Source organism: Dunckerocampus dactyliophorus, chromosome 17 (assembly GCF_027744805.1).
Source record: "Dunckerocampus dactyliophorus isolate RoL2022-P2 chromosome 17, RoL_Ddac_1.1, whole genome shotgun sequence".
Lineage (NCBI taxonomy): Eukaryota > Metazoa > Chordata > Actinopteri > Syngnathiformes > Syngnathidae > Dunckerocampus > Dunckerocampus dactyliophorus.
Genome location: NC_072835.1, coordinates 14,968,866 through 14,990,454, shown reverse-complemented (window position 1 = coordinate 14,990,454; position 21,589 = coordinate 14,968,866). Strand labels below are relative to the sequence as shown.

The window sequence follows — 21,589 nt, the reverse complement described above, 5'->3', positions numbered from 1 at the left end:
AGTGAATATCGCCTTGGAAAGAAAGTAGAAAGTACAAGTTTCATTTAAAATGGAAAGGCGATTCAAACGCGGGTCCTTTTCCCTAGGAATAAGTTCTGAAATACCCCCCCCCCCCCAAACCCGGGATGTCAGGTTTTAATGTGGATGCAACGTTTGCAGAATCCTTTAGGGGCTTAGTGACGTTTTCAAAGTCTCAAGGTGGAGCTGCAGAATTTCAAACGAACTTGAGCAGGACTTCCGTTTTTCATCAACAACTACATTGCATTGATTAAATAATATAGCCTGTATATATATATATATATATATATATATATATATTGCAAGGGCACAAACTGTGGAGTTAAAAAATAGTAAAAACAGCAGCCTGGAGATAACATATTTACTAGAATGATATGCTACACTGGCCACAACCAATAACAACCTAGCTGAAAGGAGGCAAAATATTAGAAACAAATTGAATATGATGCAATGCAGACCACAGCAATTATTAGAAATGAATACTTATTGAATGTTATTGGTGTGTGCAGGTAGGTGTACCTAATGAACTGCCCATTTGAAATTCACGTCTATCTCTCTATCTAACTATCTATTTGCTATTTCTGCCTCCACCGATGCAGCATCCCCCCTTTTAACCCCTCCCAGTCTACGTATAGAGGATGCAACTTCCGCTTCGCAGGCTTGCTGGTTGATGCTCATTGGAGGAGTGTGGAGAGAGAGAGAGAGAGAGAGAGAGAGCGCGAGTGAAGGAAGGGGAGAGAAGCAAAGAAGGAGGTGACCGACCTGCTCCCGGGGGACTCAGCCCAACGCAGCCAATGCAGCTCGATGCAACCCGCCGCCCCGGCTCACTAGAGCGCCACCAGCCCTAAAATGCACCACCAGCAGCACCACCAGGTACCGGGCAGCTCCCTGTAGCCGTGCAGCAAAGCCTTCTCATTGGACACAAGGTCCACCCGGAGTCGCTGTCTGTCTGGAAGTATATCTATAGGAGAACAAAAGAAGATTTCATGGAGGTATCTAGCAGAAGCTGCAGGCTCGTTTGGATTATTTGAGCTTTTTTTTTTTAGCGAGGAATCAAGAGGAAGTCGTCGTGGTTGTTTGGTTATTTTTTTAAATTGGGGTAAGATACACTATGCGTGTTTTTATGCATTCGTTAAGCTATGTGGCGAAGTCATATACATGATCATCTTTTTAATCACTAATGCAGTTATTGGAGTTAAAATAGTGGGGAATAACCTATAGTTGTCACGTATGTGGACCGTTATGTGCCTTACCTTTCAAAATAAGACTTTTATCGTTGTTGCAGTGCAAGTGCTGACATATACATCTCATTTTTTTGGTGGCGGTGGTCTTTGCAGCGGTTCTGAGAGTCTCCAGTCATGGCGGAGCCGGAGGAGACTTTTGGCCTGCAAACGTCCTCTCCCCGTGGTTCTGATTCTAGGGAGGTTCCGAGCGAGGGGAAAGCCGAGAAAGCCAACGTGACGTCGGGCAAGTCGCCTTCCTCGCAGACGACCTACATCCAGCAGGTTAGTATTGCATGTGAATACAGAAAAATCTTTAAAAATAATCATCTTTTAATATATATATATATATATATTATATATATAATTACACATGTGTGTGTATCTGTGTATCGTAACTGAATTTGACCAATTTACAACAAAACAACCTGTAGGCTATGTGCCTTGTTTTGCCATCTTAAATACATTAATACTGTACTTTAAAAAGTGCAGAAAGGTTATACGTATTGTGACATTTTTTGGAGGTGTTTCTGCTAAGGCATTAATTTAGTAACCCCCCAAAAAGCCTACAACTGCGCTACAAAATACATATTGTACAGCTTATTATGTTTTATTTTGAAGGGCATGGAAGGTATAAAAGTCTACCTGCATGAAAGGGAACTCTGGGTGAAATTCCACGAGGTGGGCACCGAGATGATCATCACCAAAGCTGGGAGGTGAGGACATACACCCATACTAACTTTATCAGGTACACTTGCACGAGAGAGACGGTGATTGGAAATAAGTATGCAGTGTCGTGTTTAATATTATTGTGGTTTGCAATGGTTTCTAATATTTTGGTGAAGCTACAGACTCCACACTAACACAATCCGTGTATGTTCGTAATTATTGTCCACACTTGTTGATGGAGCTCTTGTATCACATCTTATTAGCGTGTGCAAGGGTGCCTTTTAAAGTGGATATTATACTGTGAGCCATTCTGATTGCTCTGATTTAAGACATTTAATACTTTCTGTCAGCCTGTTGCACGCGACGGTCGTGTGTTAAACATTACAATAAAAACATAAATTACAAACGAAAACGTGAACTGAACTACATTTTTCGAGAAAGCATATTAATATTCAACTTTAGCAAAACAGATGCTTTGAAAATATGGATGAAAAGTTTTTTTTTGGGGGGGGGGCGGGATAAAATGAACCATCTAAGTATTGTTGCACCAGCAAGACGCATTCTCAGCCGACAACCTGTTGTGCACACGCTCAATTCTACAGGTTGCCCCCACATTGCGGTGCCGGGTGGCAGACTTGCTCGGTGATGATGAAGTGCCTCGCGGCTCACCGGCCTGTATTATTCACGATAAACATTTATAATTCAACACCTGCATTTGTATTTTCTGCAACTGCGCACATGCGCAAATGCTATAAATACTTAAGTACTCCCTTACACGTGTTTACTTAACCCATATTAAGTGATGATATACCGTAATACTTTGACTAAAATGCACAGTTAAATTTGCTGGCAAATGTCTGTGTGATCTTTAATTACTTTTTCCCTCTATTTAGGCGAATGTTCCCAAGTTTTAAAGTGAAAGTGACTGGCCTGAACCCCAAAACCAAATATATCCTCTTGATGGATGTTGTCCCTGCAGATGACCATCGGTACAAGTTTGCTGATAATAAATGGTATGCATAGAACAGTCAAATATATTGATTGCATTATGCACATTTGACTAAAAAAGACATATAGGCCTAATGGTAATGTTACGTTAATGTCATAAGAACCATATAGGGAAAATTATTTTTAGTGGCTTCTTATTTGTTTGGTGTTGGATTAGTATTTACTATTTGGATTTACTAACCACATCTTGAGTAGTACTAAAAAAAAAAAGAAAGAAGAACCACACGTCCTTATTGTGCACACAATTTAAACATAATGTAAATACTTTTTTCTGTCACGCTACAATATGGTGACCAGAGTTGAGCAGTACAATTATTTTATTTGTGTATATTTGTATTTAATGTACTCTATTTTTAACGTATATTTGAATTATAACATACATATGTACAATTATTTTACAAGTTATTTTTTGTGCGTAACTGTACTGTATGTGTGTAACTGTGTGACTGTGTCCCTCCAGGTCTGTGACCGGGAAGGCCGAGCCCGCCATGCCCGGCAGGCTCTACGTGCACCCGGATTCTCCGGCCACAGGGGCGCACTGGATGCGGCAGCTGGTCTCCTTCCAGAAGCTCAAGCTGACCAACAACCACCTGGACCCGTTCGGACACGTAGGTGCCTAGGCCAATACATATATTTATGTATATATACACAGTCGCCTATATCTATATTGTCATATCCGAACCGGAAATTGATGTTTGGGGCCTCACATGCGTATTTTAAATATATTATTTAAATATATATTGAATATATATATATATTTTTTTATAGATTTTATTTCCAATTGCTATTACCTCACTGCCTCATGCATGAAGTTCTTGTTTCACTATAAAGATACCACTTTTTAAAATATTATATACTGTATATTATAGCAGTATATATTGATCACTTAAGATCACATTTTTAAAAAACGTATTTAGAGTTATAATATATTTTTCTAAACCCTGACAGTATCCTCATGAATGAATGTTTAATTTAAATTGAAGAATACAGGGTATTTAATTGAATTCTTGGGGAGCGGGGAGGCATTTTGATTAACAAAGCAGAAGATGGCTTCATCAGTTAGGAGGCTTACATACTTTTTTCCCCAAACTAAACCTAATTAACAAATTCTGGAAATTCTTCATCACCAAGTTTTGTCACTAAATGGACTTTAATTGAAGTCTACTAGCATTACAAAGAGGAAACTTTTTTCAATAAGTGGGCCTGTTACCCATTTCCTAAGAAAGTCATTATTCTAATCTACACTAATAACTAACTGGCCCTTAAACAGCTGCGATTCCTGTCTTTTACACACACGCACACACACGCTTACTTCATCAATGTGTCTCCAACGCTAACGAGAGGCATCAAAGCTTATAGTGATGTTTTGCAGCCACTCATTAAGGGGACAACAGTAATGGGGCTATATACAAATAGCTGCATGCCTACACTGCACGACAGAAATGCCGACACTCGATAAAACTCGATGAGCAAAAGGTCATGCCCTTGTGTCGTAATGACGATCGCATTATATTTCATCATAAAATAAAATGAAAAGTTTGATGTTCTGTCAAAAAAAGTGAGCTGCCACACATCCACATAGCACCTCAGATGGAATGTGAGCAGTGTTGTAAATGTTTGGGGATGGAGATTTGTTTTTTTGGTTCCTGCATGGCTGGCTTGGGCCTCCGGGATTCATAAATGACATGCAGCATGGCCGGAAATATGTTTCCATGGGTTATGTTGGTGCAGCTGGATGGAATATTTGGAATGACTATAAAGCGGAGAGTTGCAGCATGGTGTAGATGGCTACCAATTAGGGTTTGCTTTTTTTTTTTTTTTTTTTTTTTTTTTTGCAATGGCAAGTGGCACAGATCTCATTGAGGATTATTGCAAAGCCGCGAGGAAACAATGAAGCTTAGCGTCTTAATCCAATGAGTCACCGAGGCAGTGTGTAATACAACATCTACACTGCAATGACTCTTTCTTATTATTGATTGCATGCAGCAAGGACTGTTGTTTCATTTTCATATTTCTCAATTAGGGAAGCAAAGTAATACACTTTAAACTTTTCAGCCATGATGAATTGTGAACATGTAAAACATCATGTTCCTTAAATGTAACTTGTTAATGTTCGAAACAAATAAACCATTAGTATTATGATGGGTGTCCAAAATGCACCGCAGGGACCCTCCTTCTGGAATCAGTTTGTATGTCATACCAAATCTTCAAATCACTTTCAATCAAACTTTTTTACGCCAGTTTGAGGCATGTGGAAAAGAATTACTATCAGGAATCATAAGCAAAACCCTCGCACCCAATTGAATCCAAATCTCCTCTCAACATTTTAGATATGAATCCAGATCACAATCAAAACCAAGATGATCAAACATATGGAGTTACAGTATATGAAAATAATGGGAAATCAGAAGTTGCAAATCAGAAGTCCAAATCTGCTCTCAACACGTTTCATATAAATCCAGATCATGATTTTTAAAAATGACATTAAGTTGCATTATATTGAAATAATGTAAATCAAAAGTTCATCACGTAGTCAGTTTCACACCAACTTGAATCCAAATCTGCTCTCAACACTTCTGGTATGAATGCAGATCATGATTAAAAAAAACATGATAAGCAAACATATTTTGTTGCATTATTTGGAAATAATGCAAATCAAAAGTTAACCAATTAGTCTGCTTCACACCAAATTCAATCCAAATCTGCTCTCAACACTTTTATATGAATCCAGATAAGGATTAAAAAACCTTGACGATCAAATGTCTTAAGTTGGATGATATGGAAAATAATGTAAATCAAAAGTCGATCAGTCAGTTTCACACCAAATCTGCTCTCAATACTTTTCATATGGAATAAGATCAGGATCAAAACTCAATCCAAACTGAGTTACAGCATATAGGAATATTGTGAATCAAAAGTTAATAAGTCAACTTCAAATCTGTTCTCAACTCTTTAGATATGAATCCAGATCATGGTCAAAGCCATGATGAGCATACATCATCATAATTTATGTGAATCAAAAACCTATCAATTAGTCAGTTTCACACCAGATTGAAACCAAATCTGCGTTCTCTTTGATTTATACTGCTAACAAACACAGACAGATAGCAAGATAACCATAAGTGAAGGTAACACCAACAAAACCTTCTACAAAAAATACCATACAAGTCTGTTTTGCTCTCTCGTGAAACTAAATTGGACCACATGTTGTTTTTGAACTCATTTGAACCTTCCCGATCTGTCTCCTTTCTGCCAAACCTGGCCTAAAACTTTCCTTATGTAACTCCAAAGTGATTCCCACAAGCATGTCGCCTCTCCCGGCCTCTTTCTCTCTCTCTTTCGTGCTAAGTGACGACTTCCAGAGGCCTGCATGGCGTCCTCTCAGCTTAACTTTCTTTTATGGCTTTAATTGTAAAAATGGACCACATATAGTCTTCTGAGGAAACAGCTTGCTTTTTCAAAATTTAAATATAAAAACATCCCCCTTTTCTCTTAGCCTCTCCCTGCCCCCCTTTCACTCCCGCTGGTATTCGGGCCTATCTGTTATCTCAAGGGCTTGTTTTTGTACCTGCCTTTCACTGACACACAAGCAGTCCTGACCCTCCAGCATCTGCACGGCCCAGACACCACATGACCCCACAAGCCTCCACAAGCCTGTCTTTGGGGCCGACTGAACCATGGAGGCCATAGACGGCTATAATAGTGCTCCATTATGTGTTTCTATAGTTGGACTTGATTGCATTTCATGGCGCAGTAGTTTTAGGCAAAGGGCAGAAAATGGACATTTGTGTGTGGCAGCCATGTACTTTGTCAATAAAGTTAGTGACCCTGGAGAAGAAAACGTCACGTCAAGATGCGGCCATCACTCGGGCTCCCCCGATGGTTGACAGGTGTAATTAACTTTGAAGGTGAATGCCTGGCAACAAGTGGCACCATAAACCCAATCCTTTAGGCCATTTTAGCCAATCAGAAACCTGAAGAAAGTCATTTCCCAGAAAAGACACAACAATGACAAATCTAGTAATAGTGGACTGATAATCAAGTATAATCTTATTAAACAGTTAATAAAACAACTTAAAACAAATATATAAATTAAAATACATAGATATATCGATTTAGCCTTGTTTAGCGTCAAGCGCTGATTTGTTCACCCACTATTGGGAACGTGAGCTGGGATGAGGCAGGTCAGTTTTACTCTGCTGACTATTCTCATTCATCCGGGTCACTGTATTCTCAAGACATTCAATCGATCGCCAGTCCAGTCGCGATCAATGCCCTGAGAATACAGTATATGTATGCAGTGTATGCTGTGTAGTGTATGCAGTGTAAAACCGTTTTTGTAGAATATATATATTCTGCAAAAACTAGATAAATAAATAAATAAAACATAATATTTTGATTGTTAAAAATATATATATAATAAACAAGCACAATAAATAAACTACAATCCAATAATGAACCAACATAACCATATTAACACTTAATAACAGACTTATATTTCTAACTGTTGTAAAATATGTAAATATAAAACAGCCAGATCACAATGTCGCCTTGTTAGTTTAGTTTGAAAATGTACATATTTTAAAAACGTCTCACTGCACCGTCCACCAATAAGACATGAAACTGCATGAGACTGCATTTCTAGATTTGTACATGCTGTTGCTTTAAAAAGGTGGTGATATATTTAACCCACTTCCTGCTTCTAAGCTTTTTAAAGCCCTCTTCCTGTGCATGCATTCCGCTAATGTGAGGTCTGCAAAGATTTGGGACCGAGCAAACCGCAGCAAGTCCACCATCCACCAGCACACTGCATGGATTTAGATGTCACTGATAAATGCACATTTCACGCCCGGGAAACTAGGATGGTCCTCTCGGTGTGGCTTTCTTATGTCCAGTCCAGTGTGGATGGACGTGGGGTGTGTTTCCACAAGACCACCCACTGTGGGTTCAGACCTCTGCTCCTGATGCCTCAATGATAGTAGTTAAGGGGCGTAGCACCAAATCCTGGGCACTCATACATAGGCCCTCCGAACGACCACCCCCATCCCCGCCGCCCCCCGTACACACACTGTAGTCTGTCCTGAATTGCTGTACTGTGGTTTGTGAATTGTGCTTTAAGTCTGAGCTTACTGTACTGGATAAGAAAAGGCCGGTCTATTAATGACCCCCAAAGTAGACAAGAACACGACTGTTATCATTTCCTTCTCATAATTTCCTTCAGGCTATTGTACAATAATAGACTCAGCAGTCAGCCGGGTTTTACTGTCAAAAGAAAGATAAACAGGTGTCATTGTCACAACTCCGCATCTATCAACAATAGAAGAAAAGACAATGTGACAGCAAACAGCGGCAGAGGCTAATGTTAGCAGCTCCTCGCCACTCACACACACACACCCTCACTCCGAATTTTCATTAAACTTGGGAGGTCTGATTAAAACCATGGCGTTTCATCAGCCACCATGTGCTTTAACATTTGGGCTGAACTAACCTTTCTTTGAAAAAAATTTGCCTGCATTGAGCTTTCTTTCCTTCTCCTGTCGGCGTTCTCTTCTGGCAGCCTGATTCTTTTCTTTTCGGGGGGTATGCTCAGAGCACGTCGTTTAGCAATAAGCGGCAATAGCAACTCATAAACCCCCTTTACTTCACAGTCCTACCAGGTGGAATCAACCATTTAGCATTTTTGCAAGGTGGGTCACGCTAGTCTCAGACAGTCTTAAGTCAATTAAAGCAAACTTATTATGGAATGTTCACAACAGCATTTATTTGATCTTAACATTTAGGACGTTGTAGCTTTTTTCTATAACTGACATATTTAAATAAAATTTTTTAAAAAACCTCAAAACTTTACAAAAGCCAGGACTCCCCCCCCCCAGTGCTCGGAGCCCTGGTGCACCATTCCGGTTATTCCTCCCCCCACTTTGACTCCCCTGGTAGTTAATGATAGTGAGGGATCACTTGTGCCTCTCAAGATGTTTGCCCCTTTTTGCTTTCCAGTCCAAGCCACATCAGAGACCAAACTCCCTGACTGCCACTCAAACATAAACACACAGCAAGGCCTACACCCTGCAACTTCTCCTATATGCACACTGGATGTGTGTAAATGCAAAAATACATTCTGTGTGGATTTAGTCATTCACAGAATCGGAACTATTTATTTATGGAGACATTTTCTAGCATTGACATTGAACGGCCACCTCATTATAGCCCCTGGGTCACAGCTTGCACGCACATCAATGGGCTCTACATATACACCTATAGCCCAGGGGTCGGGAACCTTTTTGGCTATGAGAGCCATGAAAGCCATATATTTTATTGTATTTCCGTGAGAGCCATATCATATTTTTAAACACCTGAAATACATGAGAAGGACAGCTGGCGTTGGCTCTGTCCACCTGCATTGCGCTTGAAAATAGACAGATGAATAATAACAACAATAACTTTCAAATGTCAGCAAAAAAAAAAAAGAAAACAAATCAATTTTGTGGTAGTAAGAAATGTCTGAGAGCCAGAGCCAGTCGTCAAAAGAGCCACCTATGGCTCCCGAGCCATAGGTGCCCTAACCCCGCTATAGCCTACATATAACAAAGGTAATAAGGGAATAATGCTCACTTTGATTGACACGGTTAGAAAGATGTCCATGTATGTTTATAGAGTCATAGTTGAAAATTGACTAACAACATTTGATAAAAATTATCCATGTGTATTCCTTTTTAAATCAGGTTTTGACTCAGATATTTTGCTGCTTAACCAAATTGGACTTCTAGTTGTTGTTTATTTTGGTAAAATGTGAGAAAATCTAATGGAAGCTTATGTATTAACTCACTAAATAGTTACATAAGTTAATGATTCAGTCTTGGTTTATGCTTTAAATGACCAACTCAATTGATCTCACCCAGACTTTCTATTTAATTAATGTATTTTTCTACGGTCTACATTTTCCACATCTTTTAACGTGCAGTGCGTTTTTATTGAACGTCGCTTCTGGTTCTTCAGATCATCTTGAACTCTATGCACAAGTACCAGCCCAGGATCCACATTGTAAAAGCGGATGAAAACAACGGCTTTGGCTCCAAGAACACGGCCTTCTGCACACACGTCTTCCCCGAAACGGCCTTCATCGCCGTCACGTCCTACCAGAACCACAAGGTGAGTCCTACCGAGCCCGCCACCACCAAAGCGACCCGCTTTTTGGGGGTCCTTCTTTTTCGATTTTAGCGTGCCTTGTGCAAAGGCAAGCGTATTTTTAATTTAATTTTAATAGGGTGACTGGAAAATTCCTTTAACAAGGACATAGCGGAAAAATGGCTTTGACCTGCATATGTTAAACATGTTAGCAATTGATATGATCGATTTTGCACAAGAAGTCACTAATAAGTGAGAGAAACCAGCTAATATTTTTTGTGTTTCTCGATGAATAATTTGCCATTTGCTTGACATTTGAATTTGACTTGTGAATGATTACAGTGCAACGTTAAAGGGGGTTTGTTGCAATTTTAGTTAATTTAAGAAGTCACTGAACGAAATCGGGAAATAATGCAATATTTTTTGTATTATTCTAATGAATGTGTTAGTTTTACATTCAGTTATGAAGTCACTAACACGTGGAAAAAACAGCTAATAAGGCAATATTTTTCTTATGATTATTCTATAATTTACTGAAGGATCATTCGCTTGACGTGTTTTGAACTCAGCAAATGTTAGAAAATGCATGAAATAGTTGACATGTTCGACTTATTGTTGCGCAGCAAGAATTCAATATATATTTTCAATTAAACTAATAATGCATTATTAGTACATTTTGTAGTATATTTTCTTTTAGTTTTTAAATTCGGAAAATGCGCACAATGTATGAAAATGCAAGCGGACCTAAAACTTGTGCAACATCAGTTAAGCGCTCGTTGTTATTTTGCACGAGATAAATATTTGATTACGTATTTACATTATTAACAGTTTGAATTACCGCTCGACTTTTTTTTTTTTTTTTTGCTGGATTGCGTGCAGCCCAGTGCTTATTTATTTATCTTGCTCAAATATGTGAATGCGGGGGAAAAAATGCACAAATATGTGTAAAGCGCGTCTGTTATAGCTCATTTTAAGCATGTGGGCGTATATGTGTTTTTACTGTGGGGCTCATAATGTGTCTGCAGCCAATCAGCAGCCGTCTTACTTCTTCGGGAACAGGAAGCAGCATTCGGTAGAACCCATTCATTATTTTTCTAACATGTTATTGGGCTGATGGTGGGGTGGGGGGGGGGGGATCATGCAGACTGTAACCCCCACGGCTAATTTTTTTCCTCCCCCTAAGCGTGAGTATTCTGATACCCAGGTCTAATAATCACACAGGCCAACAACATCTGCCACAGCACTAATAGTAATGAGTCATGTGGTGCAGGCTGCCATGTGTCCACTTCACCTGCAAGCCTCACAGCTAATGAAAGTGCTCACAAGTATGCAGATGTAATTAAAAACTCCCCATTTCCAGCTTGTTTTAAAGAGGAGGGGAGGTCAAAGTTGGATTCGTTATTACTAAACAAGGAACTTTTGTGACGGGGAAAGTGCAGCATCTGGAAAAATATCGCAGATACCGCTTGTAAAATGCGTGTTGGACTTTGATGTTTGTCTTAATCTATCTCAAATTGTTTTTGTTTTTTTTTACAAAATACTTTGTAGCCCCACCAATGAGATGTATTTATGCAGATTATTTGCTATTTTAGGAATGAAATGACCATTTTTAAAGCCATATTTGTGCTTTAGCAATTCTAAAAAATAACACACTGCCTCAGAGAAAATAAATAACGCTACAATTTGCACCAATATTTTTACATTCAACGGACAATCTAAAATGAGTTGAAAGAATGATCTTTTTTTGTTAACTTGCATGGGCTTAATAATTGGACATTTCAATCACTTTTTTCAAGTTTATTGCTCTTAAAAGCTTTTCTATGTTATTGAAAATTATTATTTTTAAAATGAAATGCACTTATGTGCCAAATGTAATAAGCATCTGCGTCACTCTACAAATTACACAGATACAATTGACGCTTCAAAAATGTACATGAAAAGCAGCTGTCACACGTAGCATTACCCATAACAGTTTTGCAGGTGCTTCGTTGGAAAAAGCACCAAAATTGAGTCACAGTTTAAACAATACTATTCTAGAAAGTCATTATTTTTGCGCTGATTTTCAGTCCATCAAGTTCAAGCAACAACTTTTGAAAAACTTCAAAGGTGTACTTAAGTTCCCTAGTCCGGATTGAGAGCGTCAGAACAAAAGGGCTGCCTGAAGAAAATGAGTATTCATTTTTTGCTATTGTTTGCAGTGTGTGTCTTTATAAACTCACAGTGCCTCACAAAAGGCAGTACACCCCTCGCAAATATTTCATCATGTCTTTTCATGGGACAACAATAATCATAACATAATCATATATCATGTAAAGCAGTCAGTGCACAACTTGTGTAACAGTGTAAAATGACTATCTCCTGTTAAAGCGCTGTATGGTGCTGGCCACCATGGTGCAGCAATCTTCTCAAAGCCTTGAACATCTTTATGTAGAGCAACAATTCTTTGTTTGGAATCTTCAGAGAGTTCTTTGCCATGAGGTGCCATGTTGAACTTTCTGTGACAGCAAATTTACACTATATAAGCTGTCCAATCACTACATTGTATAAAAGTGTCATTTCCTCAGTGTTGTCCCGTGAAGGATATAAGCAAATATTTGCTGAAATGTGAGGGTGCACTCACCTTTGTCACAAACTGTATTATCATCCAACACAAGAGCAACATGACTAGTTGAACACCTAAGTGTGGCGCTAGTGTAGAAAGAGTTACTTTGTATGGACTCATAGTCACAGTACTTACAGTGAGCTGCATACAAATGTCCTCAGGTCGCCAAGGCAGACAACCAGCAGATGTAGCAGATAGCTATACTTCTGTTCTGTTCGGGAAAGAGAAAAAAGATGTGACAAAAGTTGCCAAAAAACTCAACATAAGTGTTTAAGTTTATGGTGCCTGAAGAAGCATCCTTAATCAGTCTGATTGTGACTCACGTAGTTCCTCTCCTTGATGATATACATCCAACATTTTGGAAGTACACTGATCACGACAACAATATGTATGCTGAACCCTAAAGATTAGCATTATCTTTCTCGTCCAGAAGAGAATGTAGTCTCATAGAATTACACTTACAAGTAGTCTATTTGTATGTTCCAACATAAATCCACCATAAGATGCTAACTGCATGTACCTGTACGTGGCGGGGGTATGCTGGAGCCTAAATTCAAAAGCTATGTGAAATGACAATATGCTATCCGTGGTTGCATGTTCTTATTTATTATGGGATAAATTCTTACTTAAGTGAAAAAAAACCAACATATTTTGTAGCATTTGTTGTCCTTATTATTGTGGTTTTTAGTGGTGTAGAACGTTACTGCATCCATACTGAGGGCCTCTCAAGTGGTTAAATAAGTTACCAAAATGTCAGAAACGCCTCTCAATTGTTTGACAGTAATTGCAAACCACAATGGTATTGCTGCATTAATACTACAAGCATTATATTTCTTAAAAATAATATGGCTGTCATAGATACAGGTGTGCCCAATGTAACTTCTAAGCTGAAAAAGTGTGTACAGGGATTTTTATTTTTATTTTTTACGAGGTTTGGTGAAGGTGTCAGCCACGATGCAGACAAACCTCCAGTCTGGCCAGGAAAAAGTGGAAACTGCTAATTATCTGCTAGAAACCACCAACTCGACACCGCAGCGATGGTCTTCAACCTTTTGAGGGAATTTTGATAAAATAAAAAAATCATATCAGTGAGCTATATAATATCAGTGATAATGTGAGCAGATGTCTTATTGTAACTCATTTTTACTGAAAGGTATGGCGTTAATGGGGAAATTGCATAGAAAAAGTGATTAAATGTTTTTTTTTTTTTTTTTTTTTTTTTAGATAACCCAACTTAAAATTGAGAACAACCCATTTGCTAAAGGCTTTCGGGGAAGTGATGATATGGAGCTCCATCGCATGTCCAGAATGCAAAGGTGGGTGTCTTTTATTGTGATACACGGACTATTTTATTAGGTACACCTGCACCATCTTGTCAAAATGAATGCCACAGTCAGTGAGCATTACATTATAAAAGATGTGTATTATTATGGTTGTCGTGTGCATGTGCAATGGTACGCAACTGCACTGCAGCATACAGTTTCCAATATGAATATAGCTAAATAATACAACCAAGAAAAATACGCTGTTAAATGAATGCTTCTCTGACAATGTCAAACAAAACTAAGCATTATTGTCAGATGTTTTATTTTGACTAGCTTTTCATCACTTCATCACTTCAATCCATCTGTGGCTTCTTTAAATGTCAAATGAAACAATACACCAGCGTGATTACCAACATCCCGCTCGCTTCCTTCTAACACAAGCCTGTTGTGAGCATCGGGTTGCTGTGATTAAGCTGGTGCAAGGACATCTATATTGACACAACTGTCCATATTTGCATATTATTCAGCCAGCATGAAAGATGGAGTGTGTGCCAAACACTACTTCAAAGGATAAAATCTGGTTTTGTAACTTAAGGCCCTACTCCCTCTCCCCCCCTTACCGCCGTCCCCCCCTGCTGCAGCTAATACAGACATCATGGGTCAGCCAATCTGAAAAAAAAATGGAGTGGCGTTCCGTCCCTTTGCATAACATTTATACAGAGCCACATAAAATATGAGTCCAGATCTGTAGAAAACAATATGTGAATTCAGAGGCTGGATTGCAGTACTTTTTTTTTTTTTGACACAACACTCTAGCATGAAAGTGAAGCAGACCATTTGATTGGAAATGGTTTTCATCTCTATTTCAACTTAAGGTTTGATCAGGGTCCAGACCACACAATCCGTCAGGAAGCTTGATACTTGAAAGGGGCTCACAAAATGATTGAATGACTGATGGAGGCTGTGCATTTGGATCTAAAACTATCCCATGTACAACATAAACACTCACATAAGGTGGTACGACAGCATTTCATGTGTAATACAACAGTTTTTAGGTGCTTTGTTGTTAGCACCAAAATGCTTTCCCCAAAATTATGGAGATTCTTGTCACAAAACAAATTAGGAGCTCTAATAATGCACCAAAAATACTATATTGATATGCTTAATGTATTTTTGCCATCCTTTTAGATTCAGGGGTTACTATTTCTCTAAATGTGTGCGTTGTCTACTAATTATCGTGCACTACTTTTTGTTAAAACATTTCCAATAAATTCTGGAGAGAGTCACAGTCAGGAATAAACCACAAAGCGAAAATCTCAAAATGTGTCACTGACACAGTATGTTAATGCAACATTTAAACCCCTGCTTTGCTAAAAAAATAAAAACGCTGGGAAATATTATGCTAATTTCTCAAAGGTCAGTTACATTTGTAACATGTTTGTTAATTTAGTGGTACTTTCAGTATAAAAGAGGCACTAAGTAACACCAGCGTTGGATTATTTGTAGTCATTGCACCTTTTCATATACTGTAGGTTGACTTTTTTGCATTACAAACACTTTCTAATGGTGGACAGTCAAGTGCTGGATAACAGTACAAGATAACCAGAGCATATTACACAAGAAAACAATCAAATGCAATAAAATAATGAATGAAATAATAAAACAATAGTTCAAATGTTGAAAATGATATATTGTGTCTTGTGCAATTTTGTCAGTGCAAAGGAAAAAAATCCTTCATAAAATCCCAAAATGTTTTATATCTCACAAAATATGGCAGATTTTGACCTCAAATGCAGTGCATTACTTTTGTGAAAAAAGAAAAACTGGTTTTAAATGCACTGCATTTTGGTAGCTGTGTTATTTAAAAAGTCAGAGCTATGATCCATTCTTCACTGCCGTTTTGTGTTTTTGTGTAGCAACAAGGACTACCCAGTCGTACCTCGCAGTACCGTGCGTCAAAGAGTGGGCTCCAGCCAGAGCCCCTTCAGCGGCGAGGTCCAGGGCCTGGCCACCCCGAGCGCCCTGAGTTCCCAGTACTCCCAGTGTGACAACGGCGTGACGAGCACCTCGCAGGACATGTTGCCCCAGTCGGGCTCGTATCCGTTGCCCCATGAGCACGGCCAGGAGTACCACTGCATCAAGAGGAAAGGTACAGCAGAGGGTAAAGAGACAAGTATGTCTTTGTTTAGCTTGTGTATCATGGCTAAGGAAGCTTTGCAGCATATAAGACGCGAGTCTCTTCATGTTATGTTGACAAACTGGGGTCTCTAATAATTCACTAAAATAATTCACCTGCTGTGCTAAATTAATATTTATTATACTGTACTTCTGAGTTAGTTTAAGAGGTTTGAGCATACTATTTTTATATTTGAATTGAATTAAGTACCATAGAAGTTACCTCATACATTTGTGGGTTCCCTACTTGTTACAGTTCATTACTTTTTGGATTTTCTAAAACATTCTGCTGACCTTCCCAGTAAGGAAATCAATTGCCAAGCAAAATCTCAGCAATATTTTTTGTTGATGTGTTAATGTAACATGCTAACTCGTGTTATCTTGTGTATTCATGGCAACACGTTTGCAGCATATATGACGCAAAACTGATTTGCGTGATTTCTGACATCCGTGTTTGTGATTCCAGCAGCAGTGGAGGACGATTGCCACTCAGGTGAGCACAGCTACAAAAAGGCCTACCTGGAGAGCTCGTCCAGCGAGGACGACCATTACTACCGCCCAGTGGGTTATGCGCAGAGCCTGGGCCTGGGCCCCGGCCCCTACCGAAATGAGTCCAGCCAACGGCAGGCCTGCATGTACGCCGCCGCCTCGCAGGGTTCCGAGCCTGTTCCCAGCTTGGAGGACATCAGCTGCAACACCTGGGCCGGCGTGTCGCCCTACGGGAGCTGCTCGGTGACCACCATGCAGCCCATGGAGCGACTGCCCTACCAGCACTTCTCGGCTCACTTCACATCGGGCTCTTTGGTGTCCAGACTTGGCGGGGTGGGGAGCCACGCCTCGTCCCAGCTGGGCGACGGTCACCATGCGGCCATGTATCAGAGTTCCATGACACACCAGACTTTGGGCCGCCAGTGCAGTCCTGGTGCTGGGATCCAGTCGCCGACAGCCGGCCTTCAGGGGAACGAGTATCTGTACGCACACGGCATCCCGCGCACGCTATCGCCACATCAGTACCACACGGTACATAGTGTCAGCATCATGCCAGAGTGGAACGACAACAGCTAGGGGAGCTTTAAAGGGTCCACTTAGGAAAGGAAGTAAAGAGAACTTGCCAAAAGAAAAGGCAGGATCTTTAGTTTCTATTAATATCTGTATAGTCCAGCGACACCAATAGGACGGCGGCGTTCTCTGCACTTATAAGTGACTCCAAAAAGACTCCAAAAAGGAAGGCTGCCAGGTTGAAAGTGACATTGTACAAATTGCTTTTTATATTCATGTCTTGAGGGACTTTTCTTATGTGATCAATGAGTCCATGTTGTCAGTTTCTTTTCAAAGCTGCCAACTTCCTTTGTGGTAAAAGTTCACAGGCGAATGAGGGCTCTATCGTGAATTTATTCAACACTATCCCAACCGATTCCAGTATTTCTTGTATAAGCTAACCCTCCTCTCTCCTCGACTCCTCAACCGCTGCACACGAAAAGATCAAAATGTGTGAAAACATGCACCCCTAATGTGCTGCCTGACTATCATTTTTCTGGCAAAGATACCACATTACAGTGCTGCTGTTCAACTCTGAAGGTTGACCCCCATAAGTCAGATTGACTTGAAATTTCTCGCACAGCTCAGTGCACGCTACAAAACACTCACTAACTTTGGGGTGTTTAGCTCAACCACCATTGAGAAGTTGGATCAATGCAGTAAATTACTGTTTTTTTTTAGATAGATTATTGCCTACAATTTAAATTGTCTCAGTTTTATCCCACAGTTGATAAAATATGACCTTTTCCACCAAGCAGTATTGTTCCATTCTGTATGTCAGACCACTTTTTGGTCAAGTAACACACAAAAAAAGCCCTTAACGTTTGCTAGGATAACATTACATTTATGTGAAAAAATGTTGACTAGCATAGTGTAGCAAATTATGGCTCTATACCGAATTTAGTCCATAATTTCCCAATTTAGTATTTGTTTGTGTCAGCCAGTGGTTCTCAATTATTCTCTGTCTTGCCCCCCACACCCCGGGGACAGGAATTCTGCATAGAATCACCCGATTATCAAAACAGATGAATAAAATGAGCTGAGATAACGTCTGCAACAAACTTTTAAAAATCCCAAATTCAGATCCTGAACTTAATTTGAAAGATTTAAACAAGACTGCTCAGTCTGTGTGATTCTCAAAACTGAGAAAAAAGTGCAAATTATTTATAGCCTCATTTCTACCGTATTCACAGTCAACCCAGGGGCTTTGTATGCGTCGTTAAGCGGTGGAAGCTCAGTTGGTGTCATTAATCTGTTCCAGAAAGTCTGACCCTGACTGAAACACGCTTCAACTGAATACATTTTTCCCATAAGAAATCATGCAAATCTAATTAACCATTTCCGGACACCCAAAAATGACACTTTTTCATAGTTTTACATGCAGAAAACAGTTCAAAAAATACATATAAATGCTGAATGAACGAGATAAATGACCATTTAACGCCACTTTTACCTTGATTGCGGACTTGATTGTTGACAAATACGGCGACGTAGCAGCGAGATCCACACAAACACCACCTTCATGTTTTGCTGTGAGTTATTTTTTGGAATTCAGTAGTGTTTCTCACCTCCTTCATCAAAATGCTGGCACTCGCAACTTTCTTTGGCTCCACTGATGCAGCTGTGATCAAAAAGAAAAGCAGAGACTTGTGGCATAGCTCTTTTAATAAAGAACTACAGAGTCAACCACTGATGATGTCATAGACCAGTGGTTCTCAATTCATTTTCTGTCATGCCCCCACTGGGAGACAGACATGTTTTTGCAGCCCCCAACGCCCAAGCATTGAAATAATACTGCGAAACTGATAATATCTATCTATTTATCTGTGCTGTACAGACTGAACTCAAAACTGAAAACAGAAAAATGCAACAAAATGGAGAGCTGTGACGCATACAAGCGTACTCAGGAGTCATTGAGTATGATCAATTTGTACATGACAATTTGACAATTTAGAGTCTCCAATTACCCTGACATGTCAAAACCAAACCAAACATAACTTGTGGGAGGAAATAGTAGTAGATAACGCACACAACATCAGGGAAGACTGTGTCAAAATGCCATCAAATACCCACAATTTCAAACCAGGGTCCAGTCTAACACAGAGGCGCCAGCCCACTGTCCGGGTTTGCCATATTTGCCCTGTTTATGTCTCTGCTGTCCTGCAAACTTAAAGGGATAGTTCGGATTTTTTGACATGAAGAACTGTGGAACACGTACGAAAACAAGATGCCCGCTGCGCTCCGTGGCGGAAATGGATGCGAGCGTCTTCGTCACATACACATGAGCGCACAGGCGACAGTGCGTAGGAATACGGCGGGAGACAAATATATAACGCCAAGGTCTGAGTTTTTTGAGAGGACATTTTTGTGATGCAAATGTATGAATCTTTTGAACGCATATTGTTTTGAGAAGACAAAGTCTTTACTTAATTGTCCCCAGCAACTAAGTGGAACTACGTTCTTCATCACGGAAATCTGACCAGAACTGGACTTAGGAGACCAAGTGGGGGGGTAAGTCGCTGTTATTGGACTACAATGCTGATGTCATACAACTTCATGTCAAACAACCCGAGCTATGCCTTTAATGCACTGAAATCCAGCAGTTAATAGCAATGAATGTGACTGCAGTATACAGAAATGTAGGTTTATTGCAATAAATGTGCTGCGGTGTTGAGACCATTACTGTGTTCCCTTGCAGGCTCAGAAACTTGGACAGTCTAAAAAAAAAAAAAAAAATGTTGCTCTGTTTACGTTAAAAGCTTTTATTCATAATTATCCTCAAACTGGCATTTCTCTCAGCGAACTCAATAAATGATCTTGCAACAGCAGCAGGGCACCACAGGTGGACATGGACCACAGGACGTGGACAATTGGGTCATTTTTACCAGTGCTTGTAGTTGGTAGAATGTTATTTGTCAATAGTATTTATTTATCACCTATCACCTTGTTTGTATCAAAGATAGATGGTTCCATTTTTCTATTGCCCATTTTTTTGTATTTGTAATTTTGTATAGGATTTTCTAATCATACTCGTATAGGAAACAGGAGATTATTATGCAGCGGGCAGTATGTATTGATTTACGCACACAAGGATGTCTTTGTAAATATGCCTGTACATATCAGAAAACTTGCAATAAATTTTGAACATTATATCCTTGATTTTTGTCTGTTACTTCAGAATCCTCTCAGAGTGCTCTGGGAAACGCTTGCCTTTGAAAGCTTTTAAAAATGGTCGCAACAGTCCATATTTATCTAGTTGTAGTTTAAACATGCCTGATGTGTCATTGAAGTTCTCTAACGCATCAGTCAGCAGTTGAGCATGTCCTGGCCGTTAATTAGAATCAGCCAATAATTGGGCTAAGAAATGTGAAAACTCGAACTTTATTTTTTCTTAACAAGTATATTGTATTGACTGCAACAGGGCCAACAGGGCCAGCTGCAAGGAGCAAACAGCTCAGTCGGCATTAATAGCGCAGGTGAATTCATTGTAAACAACAGTAGAGCAAGAGTAACTGGCACAAGTTTCACACCGACAGCTGAGAGAGGGCAACCGACGTTTTTAAAAGCGCGCACACAGCTGACGCTGACCACTCATCACACTTTAAATGAAACTTCTGGGGTTAATTGGGAAAAAAAAGCTACATCAGGAAGTTGCTTACAGCCGCAGCTGTTAATGCCAATGGTTTTTGGGATGGCTCTAATTCCAAACCCTGGATTTGCTTTTGTAGACCACGCCCCCGGCAACTTGGCGGTTTATTGAATAGGTGTGAATTTACGGCATTTAGCTGAGCTTGGACCGACTCTTCCTAAAAGGCAGGTCACCTTGACATTACTCAATGGCACAGGTGTCAAACTCAAGGGGGATTCGGCCCACCACATGGTTTTTTGAAGCCTGGAGATAATGCATAAAAAAAAATATAATTTGTCAATTTTGACAGACATTTTTTTTTTTTGCTGGTGTCACCCAAACGACTGTCGTTGGCAGGCAGTGGTTTCACTCCACTCTATCTTAACAAATGTCGTTTTTGCACCACAAGAGTGAAACCAGTGTCGGTAGGGGCGTCCCTCAACCTGAGAGAAAAAAAAATGCTTGGATTCTGCGTCATCCCCGCAGGCGAGAGCTGTCCTACCTAATCTTTGAACATGAACTGATGAACTGAATGAGCGTCTTCTCAGACAATCTGAACAGTGCAGCTGCGCACACATTTCAGGCAAAGCTGCAACTCTGTGAGGGAAAGCCCCATAACTGTAATGACGTGGCCGAGTTTGACAGACTGGCTGTACAACAGGTGAGTCGGGGATACTCCGTCTGTTTTGTTTGCATTGCGGTTTATTTGGAAAGCCACTGGACAGTGCAGGTTTTAAGAGGGGACAGGCAACACGCTGCACCACCCCGCCACACCATCACCGCAAGAAGGTAGTTTTGTTTGGGCATACGTGCGTGCGTTACATTCAAGTGAAAATGTAACTTA

The 21,589-nt window shown here is 39.9% G+C and overlaps 1 protein-coding gene across 3 annotated transcripts; it reads left to right on the top strand.

Annotated features, from left to right (window-relative positions):
* The first annotated feature begins 813 nt into the window (after positions 1-813).
* On the top strand, positions 814-20,223 carry tbx5a (T-box transcription factor 5a). Of its 3 annotated transcripts, none has more exons than XM_054757043.1 (9): positions 814-1,117; positions 1,356-1,523; positions 1,860-1,954; positions 2,801-2,920; positions 3,376-3,523; positions 9,909-10,061; positions 13,864-13,955; positions 15,821-16,053; positions 16,549-20,223. In XM_054757043.1, exons 2-9 carry the CDS (start codon positions 1,377-1,379, stop codon positions 17,142-17,144), a joined length of 1,584 nt encoding a protein of 527 aa, XP_054613018.1. In that variant the 5' UTR covers positions 814-1,117; positions 1,356-1,376; the 3' UTR covers positions 17,145-20,223. The 3 variants fall into 3 exon arrangements, with proteins under 3 accessions (XP_054613018.1, XP_054613017.1, XP_054613016.1); XM_054757042.1 differs by having other exon boundaries at positions 16,546-20,223; XM_054757041.1 differs by having other exon boundaries at positions 15,821-16,065; positions 16,546-20,223.
* The last annotated feature ends 1,366 nt before the right edge of the window (positions 20,224-21,589 follow it).

Coding starts and splice junctions, on each gene's coding strand:
- tbx5a (XM_054757041.1), top strand. CDS start 1,377: ATGGCGGAGCCGGAGGAGACTTTTGGCCTGCAAACGTCCTCTCCCCGT. Junction 10,062..13,863: donor CGTCCTACCAGAACCACAAG/GTGAGTCCTACC, acceptor TTTTTTTTTTAG/ATAACCCAACTTAAAATTGA. Junction 16,066..16,545: donor GAGGAAAGGTACAGCAGAGG/GTAAAGAGACAA, acceptor TTGTGATTCCAG/CAGCAGTGGAGGACGATTGC.